Here is a 20,878-nt window from a genome sequence, read left to right on the forward strand (position 1 = left end):
GGGAGGGTTTGCTCTAAATAAATATAAACTTAACTAGTTGCCCTTATTTCTCCCATTCCAAGTATTGGATCAGTATTGCAGATATTCATACAAAAGCTCCCCTCCTTCCCTGGGTGGTTCTGACACTTCAGAACACCTTAAAGGCAATGTCACGCTGTACCATTGTACCGATCCCCAAAGCTTAATAGTAGTTTTACTGAGGAGTTTTAAGAAACTCTTGACTTTTTTATTATACCCCTGTTGTGTATCTGTCACTCAGCAGCCGGTGCAGGAGCACTGACAGCTCTGAAAGAAATGGAGGGAAAACTTCAGACATGTAGAATGAAAAGAAGGCCTTCAGAAACCAGCGTAGCATGTCCTCTGCATGTGTGTGACAGTGTGCGTGTGAGAGAGAGAGAGAGTGCAAAGAGAGAGGTGAATAAAAACTTAACCGACACTTTTTGTTTGTGGAAGTTCTTTCGGGTCTTGAAAATGCATGCTTGTGTTCTCAGAGCACTAAAACTCTGCACAGTGTTTCGAAAACCGAGCGAGCACGACCTGCACACTCTGCGCCCGTAACACTGCGTGTCGCAATTGTCTGTGTTTGTATTCCCCGTGGCAAGCTGCCAGCTCCTGTTGGACCTGGCATCTGTCATGGTGCTATCGGGTCGCAGAGGCAATAACGCCACTGCCAGGCCCACCTGGGCACAGTGTGTACCTGAGTAGATTTGGGCGACACCGGCGGCGGCAGAGCTGGTGAAGACAGGGATGTCGGTTTGAATTCCCACTCTCATTACTCTGCACAGTATTCACCCTCTGCTGGTACAGGAAAATGTACCATATACAAGTACAAGTCTTAAACTTCAGAAACTCCTAAAAGTAGAGGGAGAGCTACATGTTTACAGTAAAGGGAGACATTTTTATTTCCTACTTCCTTCTTGGTTGCACCACTTTTGCTGATCAACACTGAACGTTATTCACTTTAATGCTCAGAAAACCACCACAAAGCTTGCATTAACAGATTTTGTCGATTCACCAGCCGGACTGCACAAACACACAAGACACTCATGGTCTCATAGTATAGGGTTATGTGTGTGTGTATGTGTGTATTGTGTGTCAGAGATAAGCCTTGTTTGCCAGCATTTGTCTCTGTTATCAGCTCCCTCGACAGATGTTTGCGTAACAGGTCAAAGTTCACTTGGGAAACAACAGGCCTGCTGAGAGAAGTGTGTGTGTATGTGCGTGCGCCTGTACTGTAGGTACAGCACGTATATTTGTGGCTTTCTGACAGCTAGCGTGTGTGTTAGCGTGGAGGTATGTGTGTGTTAATACAATTGCTCTGTTTGTACAAGTACAGGAATATAAGTGTGTGTGTGCAAAGGTGTGTGCTTGTGTGTGTCTAGGGGGTGTAACCCATCCCTCAGGGAGCCAATGAAAGAAACTGGTGGAGCAAAAACCTCAGGCCTGCCCCCCCCACACACCCCCACCCCCCAAGCCTCGTTACCTCCTCTATCCTGGCTGTCAGGTAGTGGCAGCGCTGCAAAACAAAGCGAACCATGATCAGACACAAGCGTCCGCCTTCTCCACTAATGAGGGACTGTTGCCTTGTACCGACGAGTGTGTGCAAGTGTTTGCGTGCACCCGCTAACCCATCATTCACTGTGCCTGTTCTCAAACTTCTTTCAGATCCTGGCTCCGTCAGAACTCAGGTGAGCTGTTGCTGTGCCTGCGTGTGTGTGCGTGTGTCCATGCTGATGTGTATGCTGTCTGTCTGCTGCTCGCCTCCTCTCCAAAGCTGTACTGCACTTTGAAGACTGCTCTCTCCTGCAGCTATTTGCCAAGGAGACTCCAATTGACTTAACTTGCTGCAGCCCACCTGACGCGAGAAACGAGAATGTTTTTGCAGATTTACCCCGAGTTGTCTCCTTGCGCTTTATTGCTACAATGCTCACAAGCATCCCCAAGCAGGAAATTAGACTGAACTTACAACAGTTTACTAGTAGAATGCCAATAACTGTGGTTAAAACTGCACAAATTGTCTCAGCTCATCAGCAAAAACACGGAACTGGGGTGACAGTGACAAGTGTCCCAGTGGCCCGGAGTTTATTTCTGGTGTCAGGCTCTATATAGTAAATAATGAGACGTGTTTTTTTGCACAAGAAGTGTGAAACACAAATTCAAAAGGCAAAATCTGAACTTTTTTGAAACGGCAGAAACTCGACCAACTGCTCTTATGCAATGCACACAAAAAGTGTGCATGAAAGCAGTGTGTTGTGTTGTTCTTATCACTGGTAGAAGCAGTAGTAGTAAAAGACATGCAACTTTCCACCCTCACCAGCATTTTTAAAAGTAATTATTTGCAGAAATATCTGTTTTGCCTATAAAAATCACAACTATTCTCTGCATCTTTGTAATGTTTCTGCTGCAGAGGGTCACACAGCAGTTTCCATGTGGTGTCACTGCATGCGATTTTAATATGTCATGAGGCGTCATCCATGCCGTGCCCACTGCATGTGGTCTGTATAGGGGAGATAGCACGCTGGGTTAAAATATTAATTCTGTGTGTGTAGCAGTTGGAGAGTGTATTCATAGCGCACATAGGCTGTGTGTCTGTACACACTCACCTCAAAGAAGTGTAGCTAATGATTGATTTAGTAGGCTATAAGGTTGCAGTGGAAGGCGATGTAGGTGACACTGTCTCCATGGCACGGATTTGTGTGTGCTAGTAATGCTGAAATGAATGAGTTTAGAATCAGTGGAGAAAAATTGAAAACACCCATCTGCCCGTTTCAGCGTGTAACCATCTCTGTGTGTTCTTGCAGGGCAGAGATCGAGATCCAGGTGAGAAATTCACAACACAACACCACACATCCTCTCACACATCCTTCTCTTCCTCCACCGTCTGTTTTTTCCTCATTGGCTTTCTTTGGGTGCAATGACACCGCTGCTCTGTGCTGCTCAATTGACCAGATTTTGATGATCCATGCAGCCACTGAAATGCACAAACAGTGTATATCAGCATGCTGCAAGTATCAGCTTGCATCTTGTTATCTTGTTATTGTGGTGCTGTAAATACAAACGCACGCATTATATGAACCAGGAAAGAAGATGTAGTTCCTCTCTGAGGTTATTTGTCGGGACTGGCAATAGGTTTGCATGAATTGCTCCTTGCATGGCGTCATAATTCCTTTTTTTCTGTATCAGAGGTAAGCTGGCTCAGTGGAGGTGCACCTGGTAGCTATTGCAACAGCTGCGACTCAATCTCTGACTATGAAAGGCTCATGTAAACAGCTGAAGCCGAGTTAAACCTAAATCAGAGTGCATAACATAGCACATAACAGGGCGTGTGCGGTAAATGCAGTAAGTGCAGCCGTTGTCTTTCTGCCTCCCTCCTTCTGTGGATTCCTGTCTCTCAATCTTTCTCCAACAGAATGTGAGTAACATACAGCATCCTTCGAATTGTGTGTGTGAGCCTACGCTACACTGAGGGCCTTTAATCTCTCATAAACCTGGCTTCAACACTCATTTTTCCAGCCTCCATCCATTTTGCTGCAGAAAATCATTTCTGACTGAAGACGCATTAAAATCAATAGGCATTTGATTGCCCCAGCCCTTGGCGTTTCATAATACTTCGATGCTGCTCTCCTTGTCTGTTTTCAAAGGTGCACTAACACTTGGCTTGTCCTTGTGTGGATAGGAATGCAATTCATGCCCCCAAGACTCAATTCTCCATGGCCCTGTGTCTTTAGAAGTCCTATTCAGGCAAGCTAGCACATGTCAGGCTGCCAGCCTCAGTGCTACAGTGCTGGAACAGACCCTGAAAGAGAAACAAGGCAGATATAGATGTATTAGTTTTCAGTACAGTGTTGCTGACTTCTCTCTTATTTGCCTTAAGCTTCACCCTTTTATTCATGCTCATACTTGATTTTTTGTTTTTTTCTCATATTGTGGGCCTGACCAACACTATGGCCACACGATGCAGAGAAAGATATGCACGTTTCACTTTATTGTTAGGCATATGAGCTGTGGGGTGCTTCATAACACACATTTTGTAATTTAGTTCCACTGATTCCTTGGTCAATAATGGCATCAAAGTTGGCCATTGTGCAAAATTAAATAGCAGTGACTGAGGTCATTCCAACAAATTCCACTTGATTAAAATTTGCTTCTGCAAGTGCCACTTCAAACCCTTACTACTATGTAATGTATTACCTGGGAAGTAGTATGCTTCAATTAGCACCTCCATTGGTAATTGTAGCAGCTGAATACAAAGTATGCATGCTATGAGCTAGCTAAGAAAAGGAGGGAAATTGTGACAGAGCGTCTCCTAAGACATATCATTACCAAGCATAGTATACTGAAAAACAACACCCCAGGAGGCCAGAACCCATGGAGCAGCAGCACAGAGTGTCCACAGTAAAACACGCTTATCTTTTATCGACATGCCTGGTGACCAGCCATGCACCAGAGTGCACTGTTGCTTATCTCTAACATGATAATGAGTAATGGGTCCAAATTACTATCAAGGGCAGTGTGCCTGTGAAAAGGGTTGTGTTTGTGTGCGCGTTCGTATGTGTACTCCTTCTCATTAGCACCTTTAATGGGGCCATGAATAGTTTAGTAGAGCAAAGATGCACCTTAAGAATGGCAAACATGCCCTTTTTGACCTGACGCCACATACTATGTGCATGCATATACATGCACATAGATGGTCTCATGTGGAGCCAGGCACTTAAAGGAATCAAGCTGAGGAAGTTTTAGAGAGGAACAGTTTGATTACATTTTCAGTTCAGTTCAATTTACTTAATTTCAAAACCATGGTCCATAGGAAAAAAGCATGAAATTTACATTATATATATATATCTCTAGTACTGGTTCAGTCATGTTCACATTGTATGACGACCCCTTTGCAAACAGTATGCAGGAACCAACCGTATTCCTCTTGCAGGTCTGCCCAAGATGCTGGTAATCAGGAACTACTTTGGTGTGCCGAGCCCTACGTCTGGTCCAGCACTCAGCATTCAGACGGGTGACATCATCGAATTAATCTGCGCCGACCTTCACAGCCCCTGGTGGCAGGTCAGTGGTCACACTATGTCTTAATCACACATAGCACAATGCTAAAAGATGGACCTACTGTATTTACATCTCCCATTTCCTCCACTGTCAGTCCATCTAACCCTTATCCTGACCTCAGATTCTGTAATAGGGTGAGAAGGATGTATCGGTTAGTCGGGTCTGCCTTTTTATTATGGGTCAGATCTGGTATAGTCAGTATCGTGGCCCTTTTTATTAAATGGATTTTGCAACAAAGTCCTGTGTATCAGCTTCCTCATCAGTCAGATATGTATTTATGTCAACATACGTGTGTCAAAATAGCATTCAGGTTGTATTTCTGGCGCTAACAAGCTAATAGGCTGCATGTGAAAATCGAATTCTTAGTAACATGTATTCACCCACTGACAATTATACACACAGCACAGTATGGGAAGTTATTAGGAAGTTAAACTCCCACACGCTGGAAATGTTTGTTTGCTTTATGCAAGCAGTTACTGTTATGTGGCAACACGTGTGATTTAAACCTCACTGGAGGAAGAAAAAAATCGGAGCTGTGCTCTGGAAATTTGATGGAGCAGTGGCTTACTGTGTGTGTTTGAGAGAGGCTGAATCAAAGTCAACATAATAATTAGAATCAGATTTTACCTGAGGCCTGAAAAGACATATGATAGTATGATGAGACATGGAATGAGGAAACCAACAAATCTCACAATATTTAATGCAAAAACAGTTCAAATAGATAAAGATTTCAATTAACCCCATGTAAAAGCTTAACCAGGGGCAGCTCCAGCCCCACAGTCAGCAAACATTCAATATCCATCACCTTTGTAGCCAGCAGACCATAATCATTTCTGTTCTGGGGGTGCGTGACAAATAGAATCGATCACTGTAATTTCATTTCATTCAACAGCGACCATCTGTTTACTCTGTCGATGTTACCGGCTCTAATCATTATCACACTCTTAGCAAGCAGATGCACAAGGCTTTCCACAAGGACTGATAACACGTCCTGAGGTAGCAGGTGATGTGACAGCTGATGACCACAAAACCGTCAAAATGAGCTTAGCTGGCCGTGTGCTACCTGTGCCTCTGAGATTACGGCCGCGTCTGCAAACCCCTCAATCCCTCATTCACTCATTCCCTGTAAAATAACCACCGGGGTGCAAAGTCTGGGTGGTTTTGGATCCCATTATTAACCCTGAGAATCCTTTAAAATCTAAATAGTCAGCCAGTCAACAGGCAGTGAGTGCATAGCCTATTGGTGCTGCAGCTGCTGGCATGGTTATAGATGCTAATTAAAATGCAACTTTAAACAAAATAATACATGTAAACTTCTCTGTGTTGGAAATAGAGGGATTTGCTAGTCGACCACTACTCTGTGCATGACATCTCAGTATAGACTGACTCTTTGGAACAGCTCTCCGGTGTGCAGAAAGCACACAAGGTCACTTACAGCTAAAACTTGGTATTAATTCAGAAGATTTAGATATTAATGAAGGAGCCACGTCGAGGAGAGCTATGAGCATGTGCTTCTGCCAACAGGTTGGTCTGAGCGGACGCAAACACGAGTTAGAATAATCCACTGAAAGCATAGACTTTTTGCAGATTCGGCATGAATCTTATTTAACAAATCCATTTTATTTATGCGCAGTGATGAAGGATTTAGACTGTTGTGCACCCCCGCAGCTAAGAGCATGTTTGAGTCCCATATTAACAAGTGGCCCCGTTAATTAGTGACTGTCGGCCAAATGCTCCGGTGGTCTCTTGTGGTGACCATGGATGTATTATCAGAAGCAGATACTGGACTTAAAGTTGGCGCCCACTCACTTGAATGAGAATCGCTTGCCAAATGCAGAGGCCAAAAACATTTTCCATCCTGCAGGTTAGCTTCCCTGTTGTGCGGCTGGCTGCACATGTGCATTGGTGTTTATCCTGCTGGCCCCATCGGCGCATTCCTGCAAATGTAAAAAGCTTTTCTCGGCTTCTGGAAAGTTGTACAAATTAGCTACAACAAATGTGTTCTGAGTACACAAACACTGCATGTATAGCAGCATTACATTTCCACGCTATGTAACAGTGTGTTCATTTAAGAGGCTTCATCCCTCAAAACTTATTTACCTACCAACAACAGTAATTTCATGTGTAGGTTAAACCTTTTTTGACAAAGTCATTTCAGAATGCAACCGTAAAAATGCACAATCCCGAATCGCAATCATTTTCGGAGCCTCAATTTCTTTTTAGCTCTGGATTCCGTGACTGAATTATTGTCCCATTTTAAATTCAATATTTTGTCAGTGCACAGAACAAAAACAGCATCATCAGCCCACAGCAAATGAGTCAGTCAGAAGAGGATAACCACACTATGGCCTCCAGAAAACCCCTATTTATAAGGACTGAGTCTCGCCAGTGTTGATAAATCAAGGCACTGAGCTTAAAGAGTCATCACCACGGGAGGAATAAGGAACTCATCCTCTTTCCCTCTTTCCTGCCAGCCATTATTTCAACAATAGTTAACTAGGGCTGTAAATTTACACTGCTCTGTGTTGCAAGCTAATTGTTCCTGAATTATGGAGACAGAGTCAGCCAGATGTACATAACACAATTATCTCTCTGTGGTTTCAGGGCAAAATCCTGTCGACGAAAGAGGTTGGCTTCTTTCCAAGCGATGCTGTGAAGCCTTGCCCATGTGTAAGCTGCATTTCCTTCTTCTCCTACGCTACGTTAGGGCCTGCTGTGGCAGCTCGCATTTGGCTATGTGCATTTGCTAGCAGTTCAGGGATATGAGGATGGTTTTGGGGACTTCTATGGTGAGATAGGCTTTTTTTTTTTTTTTTTTTTTTTTTACCTAGAAAACAGCCCTCTTGAGATAAAGGTGGTTTCCTGTTTAAATCTCTTATCAATAAGATGAAAAGACCAAATGATATTGTATAAGGAACAAGCAAGACTTTCAATTATGCAAACTGGAAAGCTGAGACTGACTATCAGTTGCTTGTTTTTGTCCTGTGTTTGTTTAAATCTCTCAACCGCTGGATAGCCATGTTCAGTTTGATAGAAAGAAAATTCACAGTATGTCCAGCTGCTTCAGGAACATGAGCCTCCCCGCAGATAACAGAATGTTATCACCATGTCAGCACCGTTGTAAAGATAAGAGGAGCATTAAGCTGTTTTGCTGGGGTTGTACAGTGTAAAGGCACCTGTTTTATAGAAAACATCAGCCTGAAAACAGTGCAGTGGAACTGGTGCCAAGTGCAAGACTTTACTTCACTGTTGTATTGAGGTTGGATGACTGAAAGCTTCTTCCACTTTTGCTCTTTGCTCCAGGTCCCGAAGCCCGTGGATTACTCCACTCAACCTTGGTATGCTCACAAAACTTCTATCTCAGTCTGAATGTATTAAAGCAAAGAGGTCAAAGTCTCTTGCTGAAGCTCCACAGAGCAAAACACAGCAAGTGCAGACAAATAAGCAAATTAAAAAAGCTATCGCACAGCCTGTAAAGGACAATACACAGTCATCAATGGTGTACAAACAGCCAATATGTGGGTCAGGTTCATCTAATTATGTCTGTTGTGTTGTAGGTTTGCAGGGCCCATGGAGAGGCTGCAGGCAGAGGCAGAACTCATCAACAGGGTGAACAGCACCTACCTGGTCCGCCATCGCAGCAGAGAGTACACAGAGTATGCCATCAGTATAAAGTGAGTCTGACATTTCCATCAAGTCACTCAAGAAGGATCAGACAGTGTCAGTGTCAGGACCTCTTATTACAGCTCTGATTACTGAACGGATGAAAACGGCATGTGTAACGATGCACAGGAGCGCCCTTTAAGTGTATTAAAAATGAGAAACAGCAAAAATAAACATTAGGAATTAGTAAGAATTACAGGCTCGTCTTGGAGCCGCCTCTCAAGAATCATCAGATTTTATCGTTTCTCCTTAAACACGACAGAGGAGCCGCAGTCAGATGGGAAAACTGTCTGTTCGATTCATCAGATGCCTTCAGCTAAACCGCAGTATTGACCAGACTTAACTCCCGGCTATACTACACAATTTGACAGAGCCATTCTTAGTTCCTCTGCAGGACGATGTGCTATCCCTCTGAGCCTCAGACTGTGGTTAACCATAGCGGAGTGTGTGTGTGTGTGTGTGTGTGTGTGTGTGTGTGTGTGTGTGTGTGTGTGAGAAACTGACCAAACCAGATGCTAATCACGGCGCAGGGTCTCAGTTAAGGCGCATGTAAGAGTATTCATTATGGTCTGACCTCAGGACCCACAAAACAGTCTTATTAGTTTATAATTAGAATCAAACTGCGGATTTAATCTTGGTAATGACGAATTAACCTTGGGGGTGCTAGTGACCCTACCGTTGTGTGTAACTTATCTCTATGCATCAGATGAATGGCGTCAGTGTGTGCGCAGGCGGGGAAAAGAAACCCGTTGTATCTTGCTGTTGTGTCTCTGAGCTGGAACACTTTCCTCTACAAGGAGCCAGCACGCCTCTCTGTGAGCAACAGAAACATTCCTTTAAACTTCATTTAACTTTTTTTTTTTCCAGACTCCTTTTTTCTTGCCGTGCAGAATAGGCCGCTTTGAGTGCCTTCAAGTTCCTTCTGCGCTGAAGTCTTAATTGCTTGTGTGCACACAAGACGCGGTGCTCTGAGCAGACCAGAGAACGACTGTAAGACTGTTCAAGGTTATTAAAACCTCCCCATGAAAGAGAGAAGCGGGGTAGAAAGAGAAGGCTCCGCTGTGGGAGCGACAGTCTTTAAAAAGCATTACTCACAAATGGAAATGCCCTCTGCTTCATTCCCTGTTTGTCAGGGTAGAGCTGGCAGAGGAGTTTTGATGATTGTGGCCAAATAGCCAAGAGACCCCAGTTCTGTACAAATTAAGCTCGAACATTTTAACTTAAGGTATTCTTCAAAAGCAGAGACAGTTTCCTGGATAGCTCTGGCCACACACAGGCTCCAACTATTAATCCAAATAATAGCATCTTTAAAGGTCGCTAATGAACATGTTATCTCTTATGTTAATCCATTTATTGTTCAAAAAAATGTAAAAATTACATTACATTTAAAACCAAAACCACTATTTATCACCAGTTTTTGAATAGTTTAAACAAACAAAATACAATTTGTTAATTACTGAGCGCCTCGCCAGCTTCCCTGTTTCCAGTCATTTTGCTAACAGCTAACCAGCTGCTGCTGCTATTGATTTTCTCATTAATACTTGTTTCTTGGCAAGAAACGGAGTATTTCTTATGATATCAGTCTATTCCTTTGACATTAAATTGGCAACAGCATTAACATTACAGTTATAAAAAGCTGTTTAGTTTTTAATAAATAGGCATCTTGACAAGTCCAGCTTTGCTCTTAGTGACCGAGGCCTGACCCAGGACCGGAGTCAGGCCGGGTGTCCAAATTAAAATCATTCCAGCTGGGTCAGGGAGGGAAAGTGGCAGCTTTAAAGTGCTGCCATGCTTTGTTAATTCTCTCTGTTTGGATGTTTGAGTTGATCGCAACTTGGAATTGGGTGTGCTTAACCTCAGCTCTTTCTGCCAGTAAATAATGCCTGTAGGTTTGCAAGTTTTCCATAGGTTCATTTGAGAAGACCTCCACTGGCAGCAGAGAAAGAAAGACTGAAAGAGAGAATTTATACATTAAAGTTAAAGGAGACCCTTCCCAAAACCAGAGACACTGAGAACATACAGCTGACTCCAGCAGTTTTTATCTGGGTGTTCATGTTTTTCAACAAAATTTCAAACTGTCAGAGTAATTTAATGCAATGATTCCATCAAGAAATGACATTCTGTGGTGACTTCCAGTAAAGATGGACAGGAACAAGCAGACTGATGCAGACTGTGAGTGACAGACATGTGAGATTTCTGCAGATCCTGTCCTCAACTTTTACTCCTCCAGCCTCAGAGCTCTTTCAGCCACCCTGTTAATGCAAACACAAGCATGTGTGGAGGGAAGGGGAGGGGGCACATTTTCTCCTGACCACCCCATCATTCACGTGTCACAAACCTTTGGGACCCTATGCATTACAGCGGGGGCCGTTCTCTCCACAGGGGCCAGGGGCCGGCCACCGATCGATGGCGGTGATCAGAGAGGGAAATTACACTCATAACTTATTCAATGGCCCACAGGTACAACAACGACGTGAAGCACATAAAGATCCTGACCAAGGAGGGCTGCTTCCACATCGCCGAGAACAAGAAGTTCAGGAGCATATTAGTGAGTCTATTCGGCCTGTTTTATTTTTCAAATTCCACCACTGCAATTCATAAATAAATCACCGTGTTCGCTTAATGAAGTGTCAGAACCTGAATTTTATTTTAGCAGTGTGCACAAAAATAGCCATGATTAGAGACATGTTTATACTGGCCTGAGGGCTTCAGCATTATAGATAAGTGCAGTGCATATTGGAAAGGTTCACTCAGTTTTATTTATGCCAGGGCTGTGTTTTCTTGATCTCAAGTCTAAAAACAGGTATTTGAGTACAAGATTTGAATGCGGGTCTGTGTCAAAACAGTATTTTAATAATGTTTAAATGTCAGAAAACCTGAGCAAAAGTTCTGTCCGATGTGGTGCGATATTGAAGTCAGCTTTCATAACATATTGTAATGCTCCGCATGGTTTTTTACGCGGTGTAAGTGGCTATTTCACGTCTCTAAGTTAAAAGCAGAGGGTGCTGAGATAATGATAAGATTCAGCTTTCAAGCAGATGTGGAAAAAAGCGTTTGGAAATTTACCTGGTTTTACAAACTGATTTTCAAGAGAAATATGTCAGCAGTAAACACAAATGACTGCATATCTATTCTTTTGCTTACTGTGTGTGTGTGTGTGTGTGTGTGTCCAGGAGTTGATTGAGTACTACAAACACCACTCCCTGAGAGAAGGTTTTAGGAGTCTGGACACCACGCTGCAGTTTCCTTACCGGGAACCGGAGAATGCTTCTATGCACCGCCTCAACCGGTCGGGTAGCAACAGTGAGTACAGACCTGTGGAGTCACTAAGAATAGAAACAATCCACAGCTGAGACACTAAGCACTTTTATACATTAAAAGTAGCAACCTGAAATGCCTCCTTCACTGTATTTCTATATTTTGCGCTGATGATACAGAGCACTTCAGACAGCAAAGCATTGCATTTAAGAAGCTGGAATTAGCAAGTGTTTGCCAATTTTCTTAAAAAAAAACAAAAAAAACAATCAATAATCAAGTTTTAGTTGATTGATGAATTCATTAATTATCTTATGGTTTCAGCTGTATGCATCACATTCTAAACCAGAGACACTGAACAGTCATAATGCAACAGTAATATATCACATTTCCACAGTGGTAACATTAGCAGCAGTATACACGACTGTAGAATAATATGATAAAGTAACATTTGCATTCTGTAATATAAAACAGCAAACTTTGCAAACTACTCAGTGCAGCATGGCATGATGGGAAACGTGGGCCGTTGCTCCAGCTTCCAGCAAACCCAAGCAGTGCACTCTGCTCCGCCTAGGTTGCAAAATGCAGATGAACATATTGCATTTTCATTGTGTCTAAACCTTGCATTTATGTGTGCGTTGGCCCAAACGAAACCAAAAAAAAATCACCTTGAAGTGCAAATAAACGCTTTAGGTCGCGGTTACGCCCGTGAAACACAGCTGAGGTGAGAACCTGCACGCAGCTGCTGCAGACAGCTGTGGAGATTAAACTGACAGTGAATCCATTGTGAGGTGTGTGAGTCGGAAAAAACAGGTCCAATAAAGCTTGTCAGCAAAATGTCAAAGCCAATCATAAGGTGAACTAACGTTGTCATAGAGACCAGGTTACGGAGGCTGTAGTAGATAATGTTATTATTACAAACCATAATATAACTGTCATTTACAGACATTAGACAGTAGGTATATGTAATAAATTACATTTTGAAATAACCTTCCCGATGCTGCTGTCAGCTATTTAGCATTAGCATTAGCATCCTGTTAGTAAAGCAGTCTGTGGGATCTGACTCTGCTGATCGTTCGTGCTCCTTTCATTGCTAATAGTTGTAGTTTCCTGCAACATGCTGCTGTTACTGGCTCTGCTGATTTCTGCTGGTCTCCCACCAGCTGCCTCCTCTGCTTCCTTATCTATCATCCTTCCAGTTCTCTTGCACACACTGCTTTAATTCACTTGGGAACACCTTCAAACCCTTAAAAGCGTTAGGCAGCTATTTGTTGTTAAAAGCAGTCCAGTTTCCTCTGATGTTAATTGTTTTTGACTCACCTGTCAAACGGTGGTTGGAGAATCCGCTAAGCATGTTATTAAATCTGATAACGCTCTCTGGACGTTTACTGAAGATCAAATCAATTTGAGTTGAAGGGGAGGGAGATAATCTGGTGGAACCTTCAGCGAGTCAACCAATGTCAAGAGCCTTTAGAGTCTAGAAGTTAGAAAGCATCTACTTTGTGGATTGTATTTTTGATTAGTCACAATATGAGTGAGTAAAATAGTCATTATGACATTATATAATTCTATTCTACTTGTAAAATGACTATTAGTCATTTATTTGTATTGCAACATCACACCGTCGCTCGACGCTACGTCATGGGCGAAGCGTCTCGCTGATAATCACAGATAACATTAAGTTGTTGGCAAACTTTGTTCTTGTTGATGTTGGGGGGTGCCATCTGGCGGTAGTTGGAGTGAAGATTTGAGCTGCGAGATATTTTTTACCTTTTGCGAACAAACCTGTCGACACCTCAAGACAAAACAGCTGTTGTCACCAACACTTCCAGACGAGCAGAGCTGCACTGGAATGCAGCACGCCGACGATTATTTATGCATGCAGCTGCCGTTGCTGCTTAACTGTGGGACTTTGTCAGTCATTACCCTAACTAACCTGATTCCTCTCAACACTCAGGTGTTCCAGAGAGATGTTTTTCCCTTCTGACTTTGAATTTAACAGGTGTGTGTGTGTAGGGGGGGGGGGGGTGTAACTTTGAACTGGGATTTTAATGAGATGATGTTTGGGTTTGAAGTGAGGCAACAGATAAAACAGAGCATTTCCAACGTGCGAGCTCGGGCACGCATACGGACATTTATGTGGCAAAAACTAGTTTTTTTTAGAATGTAATTTAGTAATGAAGACACAGTAGAAAGGCTCAAGAGTTCAAGAGCTTCTTGAATTTGTTTTATTGACTTGGCTGATAATGTCAGGTTAGGATACGAGATGTTTAAAGACTGCTATTCGTAAAGCACCCGTGGTCACGCCACACAAGCAGAGTGTTTCCAGCAGTGCCAGAAGAAAAGGTATTAAACAGTGCGTGAGCCAGGCGAAGCATCATTGCCCATCAGTTGGTTAATGGAAAATGTATGACTTCAGTGGGAAAATGAGATTTCATTTGAACTCTGTGTGCCACCGTGTGCGGCGGGGGGAAGAAAAAGCCCTGGTTCGCTGACGGTCATGTTCCAAGTGGCGGAGATGCGAACAGATTGTAGCCTACAGAGCTGTTTGGTTGTTCTAGACGAGGCCTGTTGTTCAAGTGCCGCTTCAAATCACAAGTCGAGGCAGCTTCAGTCCAAATTTGTTTTGTTCCGGTGTGATCTCATTTCTCGTAGGCAGCCTCCTCCTGGTGCGCAAACTTCATTTTCTCTCTTTCACTTTTAAATGACTCTTTTGTTTTGATTTCTATCTTCCTCGAGCTCAGCTGGAAGACTGCTAATTAATGTTCATGCTTTGTTGTATGTTTTTTGGACAACTTTTCAGAAGGCAAAACTGACTGATTGATGGGTTTTTTTGTTTTTTTTTTAACAGTATGCTCCCAACAATGGCAACGGTGCCATCATATTAATTAATTTGTGTCCGTGGAACAAACTCAGCTGACAGTGTGTATGTGTGTGTGTGTGTGTTGGGGGGGTGGACTCTGGGCTGCTGATTGGATTTTAACTCATCCTCACTCTCTCGTGAAATGATACACTGCGTGCGTGTCTGTGCACTCTCGATGTTAGTCTCCTCTATTAGTCAACCAGCTCACATTGTGTATTCCGGTGTGGTCCACAAATCAGATTTTGCAAAAATGAAGCATGTAAAATGCAGCTGGTGTTTTGGTGGCTGTTTGAAGTGGAGGGCGATCCCTCTTCATATTGCTCGTACCTAGACACCATTAGGGGTTGCTGAGCTGTCTCTCAGTGCGCTGATTAGTATTCATTTTAAAAACCACTGGAGCTCTGCTCTCCTTACAGCATATCAATAACCCAGGCCAGTTAACTTGCCAGCAGTATTGTTGGGAGCGGCACATTTTTCATAAAGTTTGGGCATCTATCTGCCATTGTGGGGATTAGATTATCTCTTCCTGGTGGCAGAAATGTGGGCACCTGTGTAAGGCGGGGAGGGGGATTTGGAAACTTTTGAATGGGGCTGGACTGGGTGCTGTTTTAAGGAGGGTAATTTGTATTAATTGTACAAATGAGTCCCATATTTGTACAATGGGGAAAAAAATATGCTATGACTTTTATTTAAGTTTACAGATTATGAGAAAGGGGCTCTCTGGACACAGACATGTACACGTGCTGTCAACCAGACCACAGAGTATGTTGCCATTCTGTGTCTCTTTATGGTCCTTTTGTGTTTCCTTGTGGTTGATGTGTTTCTCTTTGTAGGTCTTTTGTGCTTCTTTCTAGACGTTTGCATCTTTTTGCAGCTGTTTGATTGACTTGCCCACGAGCAGTGTTAACGGTCACTTCATGCAGAGGCTCTGGTCCAGGCCTTCAGTAATCCATCCATGATGTTAATAAGCCAACTGCCTATCACTTTCTGGCTCTGGTAGGGGGATGCGCCCATCCCTCTGACCCCACCCCTGTGTAATGTGTTTATCTTGAATGAGAGTTTTCCAGTGTCGAGACACTGCAGATAGTTCCTACATCTGAAATGGGCTATTTTGTTCACCCCAGTTAAACCTTTCTGGACAATATGCAGGTGTCCATTGAGCCAACTGTTTCTGTTGCACTTCTCCTGTCTGTGCGTGTGCCATGCTGCTATGTTGACATTCCAAAATAACCCAGTGGACTCAAAGTTATCCGTAAAGACTAAAACACTAGTACATCCAGGGTTAGAGGTTCTATTCCCCAATGGACGAACACTGCCAACTCTCAGACATCGCTGGTGTCAGATCAATGCCTGTAGCTTCTTTGTCTGCCAGTAGAAATAGTGGATAGAAATACAAATGCGTTTCTCAAGTTCCTCGCAAGAGAAGGCACAGTCAGCCTTTCTAAAGCGAATGTGCACTGCGGACTCTGTGAGCTTCAGAAACACAACATAAAAAACAATAACACCGCAGGAAAGCGCTCTAATAATTGAATATGAAATAAAGCATATCGTTTTCTGATAAGTTATCAAGTCAAGCGTGTCTGTCAGAGGAAATTTGCGAAGGAGATGTGTATCTGCAGTTGTGGCTGCGTTACAGCCGGATGATTGTCTTTATAAATATGCAAATAGAAATCTATTCCCTGTGCTGTAATTGTGAGTAGACTGCATGTTCCTCCCAATTAAATGAACAAGTGAAGACGGCGTCCCTCATTAATGATGCAGACATCCTTTTGGCAAATTGGAAACAAGACACATCATCACTTCATATTTCAACTAAATATTAGCAGTGCTGTGTATTTGTTTTGGACCTTTTTTTTTTTTTTTGTACCTTTAATACAATCTGGATGATCTTTCGGTTTAATTTTCCAACACCAGAACGCTGCATGTGTCGTTTTGTTACACAAAAGCATTAAAATTTCAGACCGGACCGAGACTTCGATCCTCATGCTTGAGTTCAAATCTGAGATTTCTAATTACAGTTTCCACATTAGGCCAAACAGTGTAAATAAATGAAGTGAAAGAACCGCGAGCAGTGGCGGTGGAGATGAAGTACCGCTGGCTAGAGCTCCTCCTGTGCCTGCCGTCATTTATTTTTTATCAAACTGCAACTGTGTTCTTTATACTTCTGAAAAAAAATGAGCTCAGAGTGGGAATTTTTAAAAAAACGTGTTTTATTTTTTCTCCTTTCTGCTTCTCTCTCCTTCTTCCATCCTAACCCCATCCCTGCCCTGTCCCCCCTCTCGCATCTCTCCGCTCCCTGCCTGGCCTGCCCTGCCATAGCCCCATTGCTCTGTGGCCTCTCTTTTGTATCTCCTGCCGGCTACAGCTTTGTGCCTCCTTCCTCTGCTCCCTTCTGGTCAGGTACAGGTATCGCTTCTCTCTCTGTCTGTCTCTCTAACACTTGATTTCTCTCTCTTTTCTTTCATGTTGAAGGCTGCTTAGCATGCTGGCTGTAGCTCAGTGCATTCACACCATCGCCTGAATCGCTGCCTTCTGCCATTGCACCATTTCACCTCCTCCATAGTGGTGTGCACATACATGTTATCCTCTCTGGAGAATAGGAACTGTTTGTTTAAGTAATGCATGTATGTACTGGATGTAAGTTTGTGCTTTTTTTTGCATGGAGCGTGAGGCAGAAACAGTAGAAGAAGGTGTTTTCTGAGGCGGATTGGGTGTGTGTTTGCTTGTGTGTGTGTCTGTCCGTCAAAGTAAAAGTGGAGGTGTCCAAATACACAGAGCTCCTCTATATTAGATATTCTATCCCCACGGCCAGGTTGCAGAGATATTCTGACATTCCATTTCCACCTGTCAGCTTAGCCCAGTCCGACCCACCAGTCAGTGTCTGGAGAAGGTAGAAAGTCGGCAGGATGGGATGGAGCAGTGGTAACTAGCTAGCCTTCTCCACAGCTGTCTCTCATACTGCTGTCTCCTCAACAAGCTGTCTAGTCACACACACGCACACATACACACACACACATACACACATGGCTGTCAGAACACTCCAGCTGGACTTTCTCAACTAAAGCGATGCACTAGGTACCTACAAGGGCCGTACTTCTCTTTTTTAGTTTAGGCAGTGTGAAGTAAATCACACGCACTGGTTGAACGGACAAACTGTTCTTAGATTAGCTGATTTTATGTGGTTTGTCAGGTCGCCCGCCAAATTATGAGACAGCAAAATAATTTCTAAGTCGACATTGTTTTTTTTTTTTCCCTCGGCTTTTATTTGGGACCAGATACATTTTCTAAATTGGGCTGCACCGTCTATTTGTAAATCCATGAGTTTGTATGTAAAGTAAAGCCTGAGTTTTTAGTAACTATGAGCTGGTTTCAAACTAGTGACTAGCTCACACCATTAAAACTTATGAAATGACTGAACTAGTGATGCTAACTTAAAAATTGTTTTTGAGGCGATATTTGATACAATTAAAGCTTTTCTTTCAGCCGTTTTTCTGAAAAAATAAAGCCCCTTTCTGGTCTTTTCTCCTCATAATCCACTACAGCAGCTGATATTAGGCACTGAAATCTTTAAGATTTTAAGTTAAGTTAAACATCAGCGATTACTTTGCGAGCACAGAAAAAACTACAGCTCTCATGAAAAAACTACAAGCACAGCAGTGAAGATACTTACATGATCGTAAGTCTGGAATAACTGCAGGACAGAGAGGACCGATGGCTGAAGACATGTTTAGGAGGACATGTCTCAACTACATTGGACTTGCTCTTCTGTCGACTTATGACATTTAACCTATGGACATCTGGGGTTTATGGGAACTGGTGTCCATTAGATGCCACTTAAATACATGAATATTCACTAACAGCAACACCTGGCTCTGACTGGGTGTAAACAGCAACAAGCTAATCTTTAAGGAAGAAGTAGTTTGTGTGGTGCAGCCTGTTTGAATGTAGACGTGTAAACCCTTAAAAAACACTCCTGTTTAAATTTGATGGTGTGAAAAGCTCAATTAATTTGCGTACTTCTATTTATTTGAAAATTCACATCATGCTCATAGTAGTGTTAGACAGGCTTTTTTCTGGCCAAATAAAAAAAATATCACCCATCTCCATCTGTGTGTGTGTGTGTGTGTGTGTGTGTGTGTGTGTGTGTGTGTGTGTGCACACGTGTTGACACTGAAACTGACGTTCTCACATTTCTTTTCAAATGCATCCTCTTGAGCCTCGGATGAACCACATTTCACATATTTCACACACCCAACCTGTCTTTCTCTCTTTCTAGTGTTAACTCCGAAGGTGATCGGCGTGGCGATAGCGCGGTACGACTTCAGCTCACGTGACACCCGGGAGCTGTCGCTGCAGGAGGGTGACGTGGTGAAGATCTACACAAAGTCAGGAGCCAACGGCTGGTGGAGGGGCGAGGTCAATGGCAGGGTAAGCAGCAGCGTTAAGGTTTCAATAAAACCTTCATTTGATATAATAACAAACCTGCGAATGTGCAGCTTTGCACTGCATTCATGTTTACATTCACTGATATTGAATCTACAGAAGACTTTCAGAACTTTCATTAGCCGTGTTTACTCAGAAACCGGTTTTGTTTTTTCATCTGGCTGCTAAGTTCTTAAATCCAGTTTTAAGCAGTGCTAAAAATGGGCCTTGGTAAATATCCTCGTCTACCGGTGCCTGGAAGGGCCCATTCAGATTTAGCATGTTTTATCTTTAGTCTGTCATGTACACCTTTCCAACGTTTCTGTTTCGCCGTATCATCCCTTGGAAGAGTTTGTTGCTGTTGTATGTCTTAAACATTCCCATCCAATACCAACAGCGCTTCATAATCAGGCTGAGAAAATCCTGCTTCTAAATGCAGGGAGCTACATGTGCCGACTCCCACTCGCATGCACTGCATTCTAGCCCGTGTGTGTGTGTTTGTGTGTGTGTGTGTGTGTGTGTGTGTGTGTGTGTGTGTGTGTGCCGCAGCCCTCTGTAATGTGCTGTGAGTGTGTTTTGTGAACAGCTGCGGTAAATGAAGAAGCGTTTCTGTTTTTTCGGAGCCTGATGTGTGTGTTGATGCTGCTCTGGTGAAAACTAAACACTGAATGTAGAGTCTGTAGAGAGCTGTTAGACTCTCTTTAGAGCCTTCAACCAGCAACAACAATCAGCACTGCTGGCTGGAAAAAAGCTGGCTGAATGTGTCAGTAGAGAAACACTCAGGTTTACACCACCGGAACCTTTCAACAGCGGGCTCTTACTTTCTGGTTTAGCACCAAAAGTGGTCAAAACAATAGAAATATACACATTATTTAATGTACCGTTTGAGACTAGCTGTTCCAATTGTAACTACAACTGCCCAAATGGCTTGTGTTTAACATAAAAAAAGTGGATTGATTGGACGTTTTGTGTAACATTTTAGTCAGACTTTAAGACGTTTCAGACATGCAAATAGGTTAGAGAAGTTGAAAATGGACCTGTTGCCAGTCAAATCCTTGTGTTGTTACTTACTGCTGTTCCCCCCCCCCCTTAGGTCGGCTGGTTCCCATCCACATACGTAGAGGAGGGTGAGGAGTGAGTGGCCCAACGTGTGAAGAAGAGTACGACAAAGGAAGAATGGCAGCAGTGGAGTAAGCAAACTGAGCACACGGGCGTGACAAAGACAGTGAGCTTCTGCAGTGCTGCTTGCTCCAGTGTTACTTTTCAGAGCAAAGCAGACGGCTTCACTCTCCTCGACGGAGTCCTGCGGCCTGCAGCCGTCCCAGAGGTCTTCGGGAGAGAAAAGGGCTGCAGAGCATTGCACATGCAAAGATGGCCCCATCATTTCTGCTTGACTCTGTGTGGCTAAGTGACTCCACCAACTAGCAGCTTGCCTGTCAGCGGGGGCACAAGCCCTCGCCAGACGCCCCCTCCTCCCTCCCCAGCTTGGTCCGTCCATCCATAATTCACCCTTCCTTCCTCTCTCTGCCCCAGCCAGCCGCAGCCCCCAACTCCCACCTGTTTCTGCTTGCCAAGTCGGCCGTCGCCAATCTGTCAAAAGTAGATACTCAAATGCCACTG

General features: G+C 43.4%; 1 protein-coding gene across 2 annotated transcripts in view; it reads left to right on the forward strand.

The window, feature by feature from the left end:
- vav3a (vav 3 guanine nucleotide exchange factor a) overlaps positions 1-20,539 on the forward strand; it is an 81,147-nt gene extending 60,608 nt beyond the window's left edge. Inside the window, exons 18-28 of one of the 2 annotated variants that reach the window (XM_076760969.1) lie at positions 1,666-1,688; positions 2,802-2,820; positions 4,928-5,058; positions 7,660-7,725; positions 8,359-8,393; positions 8,613-8,729; positions 11,179-11,266; positions 11,892-12,021; positions 17,156-17,236; positions 19,113-19,264; positions 20,352-20,539. In XM_076760969.1, the coding sequence (XP_076617084.1) occupies positions 1,666-1,688; positions 2,802-2,820; positions 4,928-5,058; positions 7,660-7,725; positions 8,359-8,393; positions 8,613-8,729; positions 11,179-11,266; positions 11,892-12,021; positions 17,156-17,236; positions 19,113-19,264; positions 20,352-20,396 (887 nt within the window). In that variant the 3' untranslated portion in view covers positions 20,397-20,539. The remainder of the gene's footprint in view (positions 1-1,665; positions 1,689-2,801; positions 2,821-4,927; positions 5,059-7,659; positions 7,726-8,358; positions 8,394-8,612; positions 8,730-11,178; positions 11,267-11,891; positions 12,022-17,155; positions 17,237-19,112; positions 19,265-20,351) is intronic. The other variant, XM_076760970.1, reaches the window with a different exon arrangement.
- The last annotated feature ends 339 nt before the right edge of the window (positions 20,540-20,878 follow it).

Source organism: Chaetodon auriga, chromosome 21 (genome assembly GCF_051107435.1).
Source record: "Chaetodon auriga isolate fChaAug3 chromosome 21, fChaAug3.hap1, whole genome shotgun sequence".
NCBI lineage: Eukaryota > Metazoa > Chordata > Actinopteri > Chaetodontiformes > Chaetodontidae > Chaetodon > Chaetodon auriga.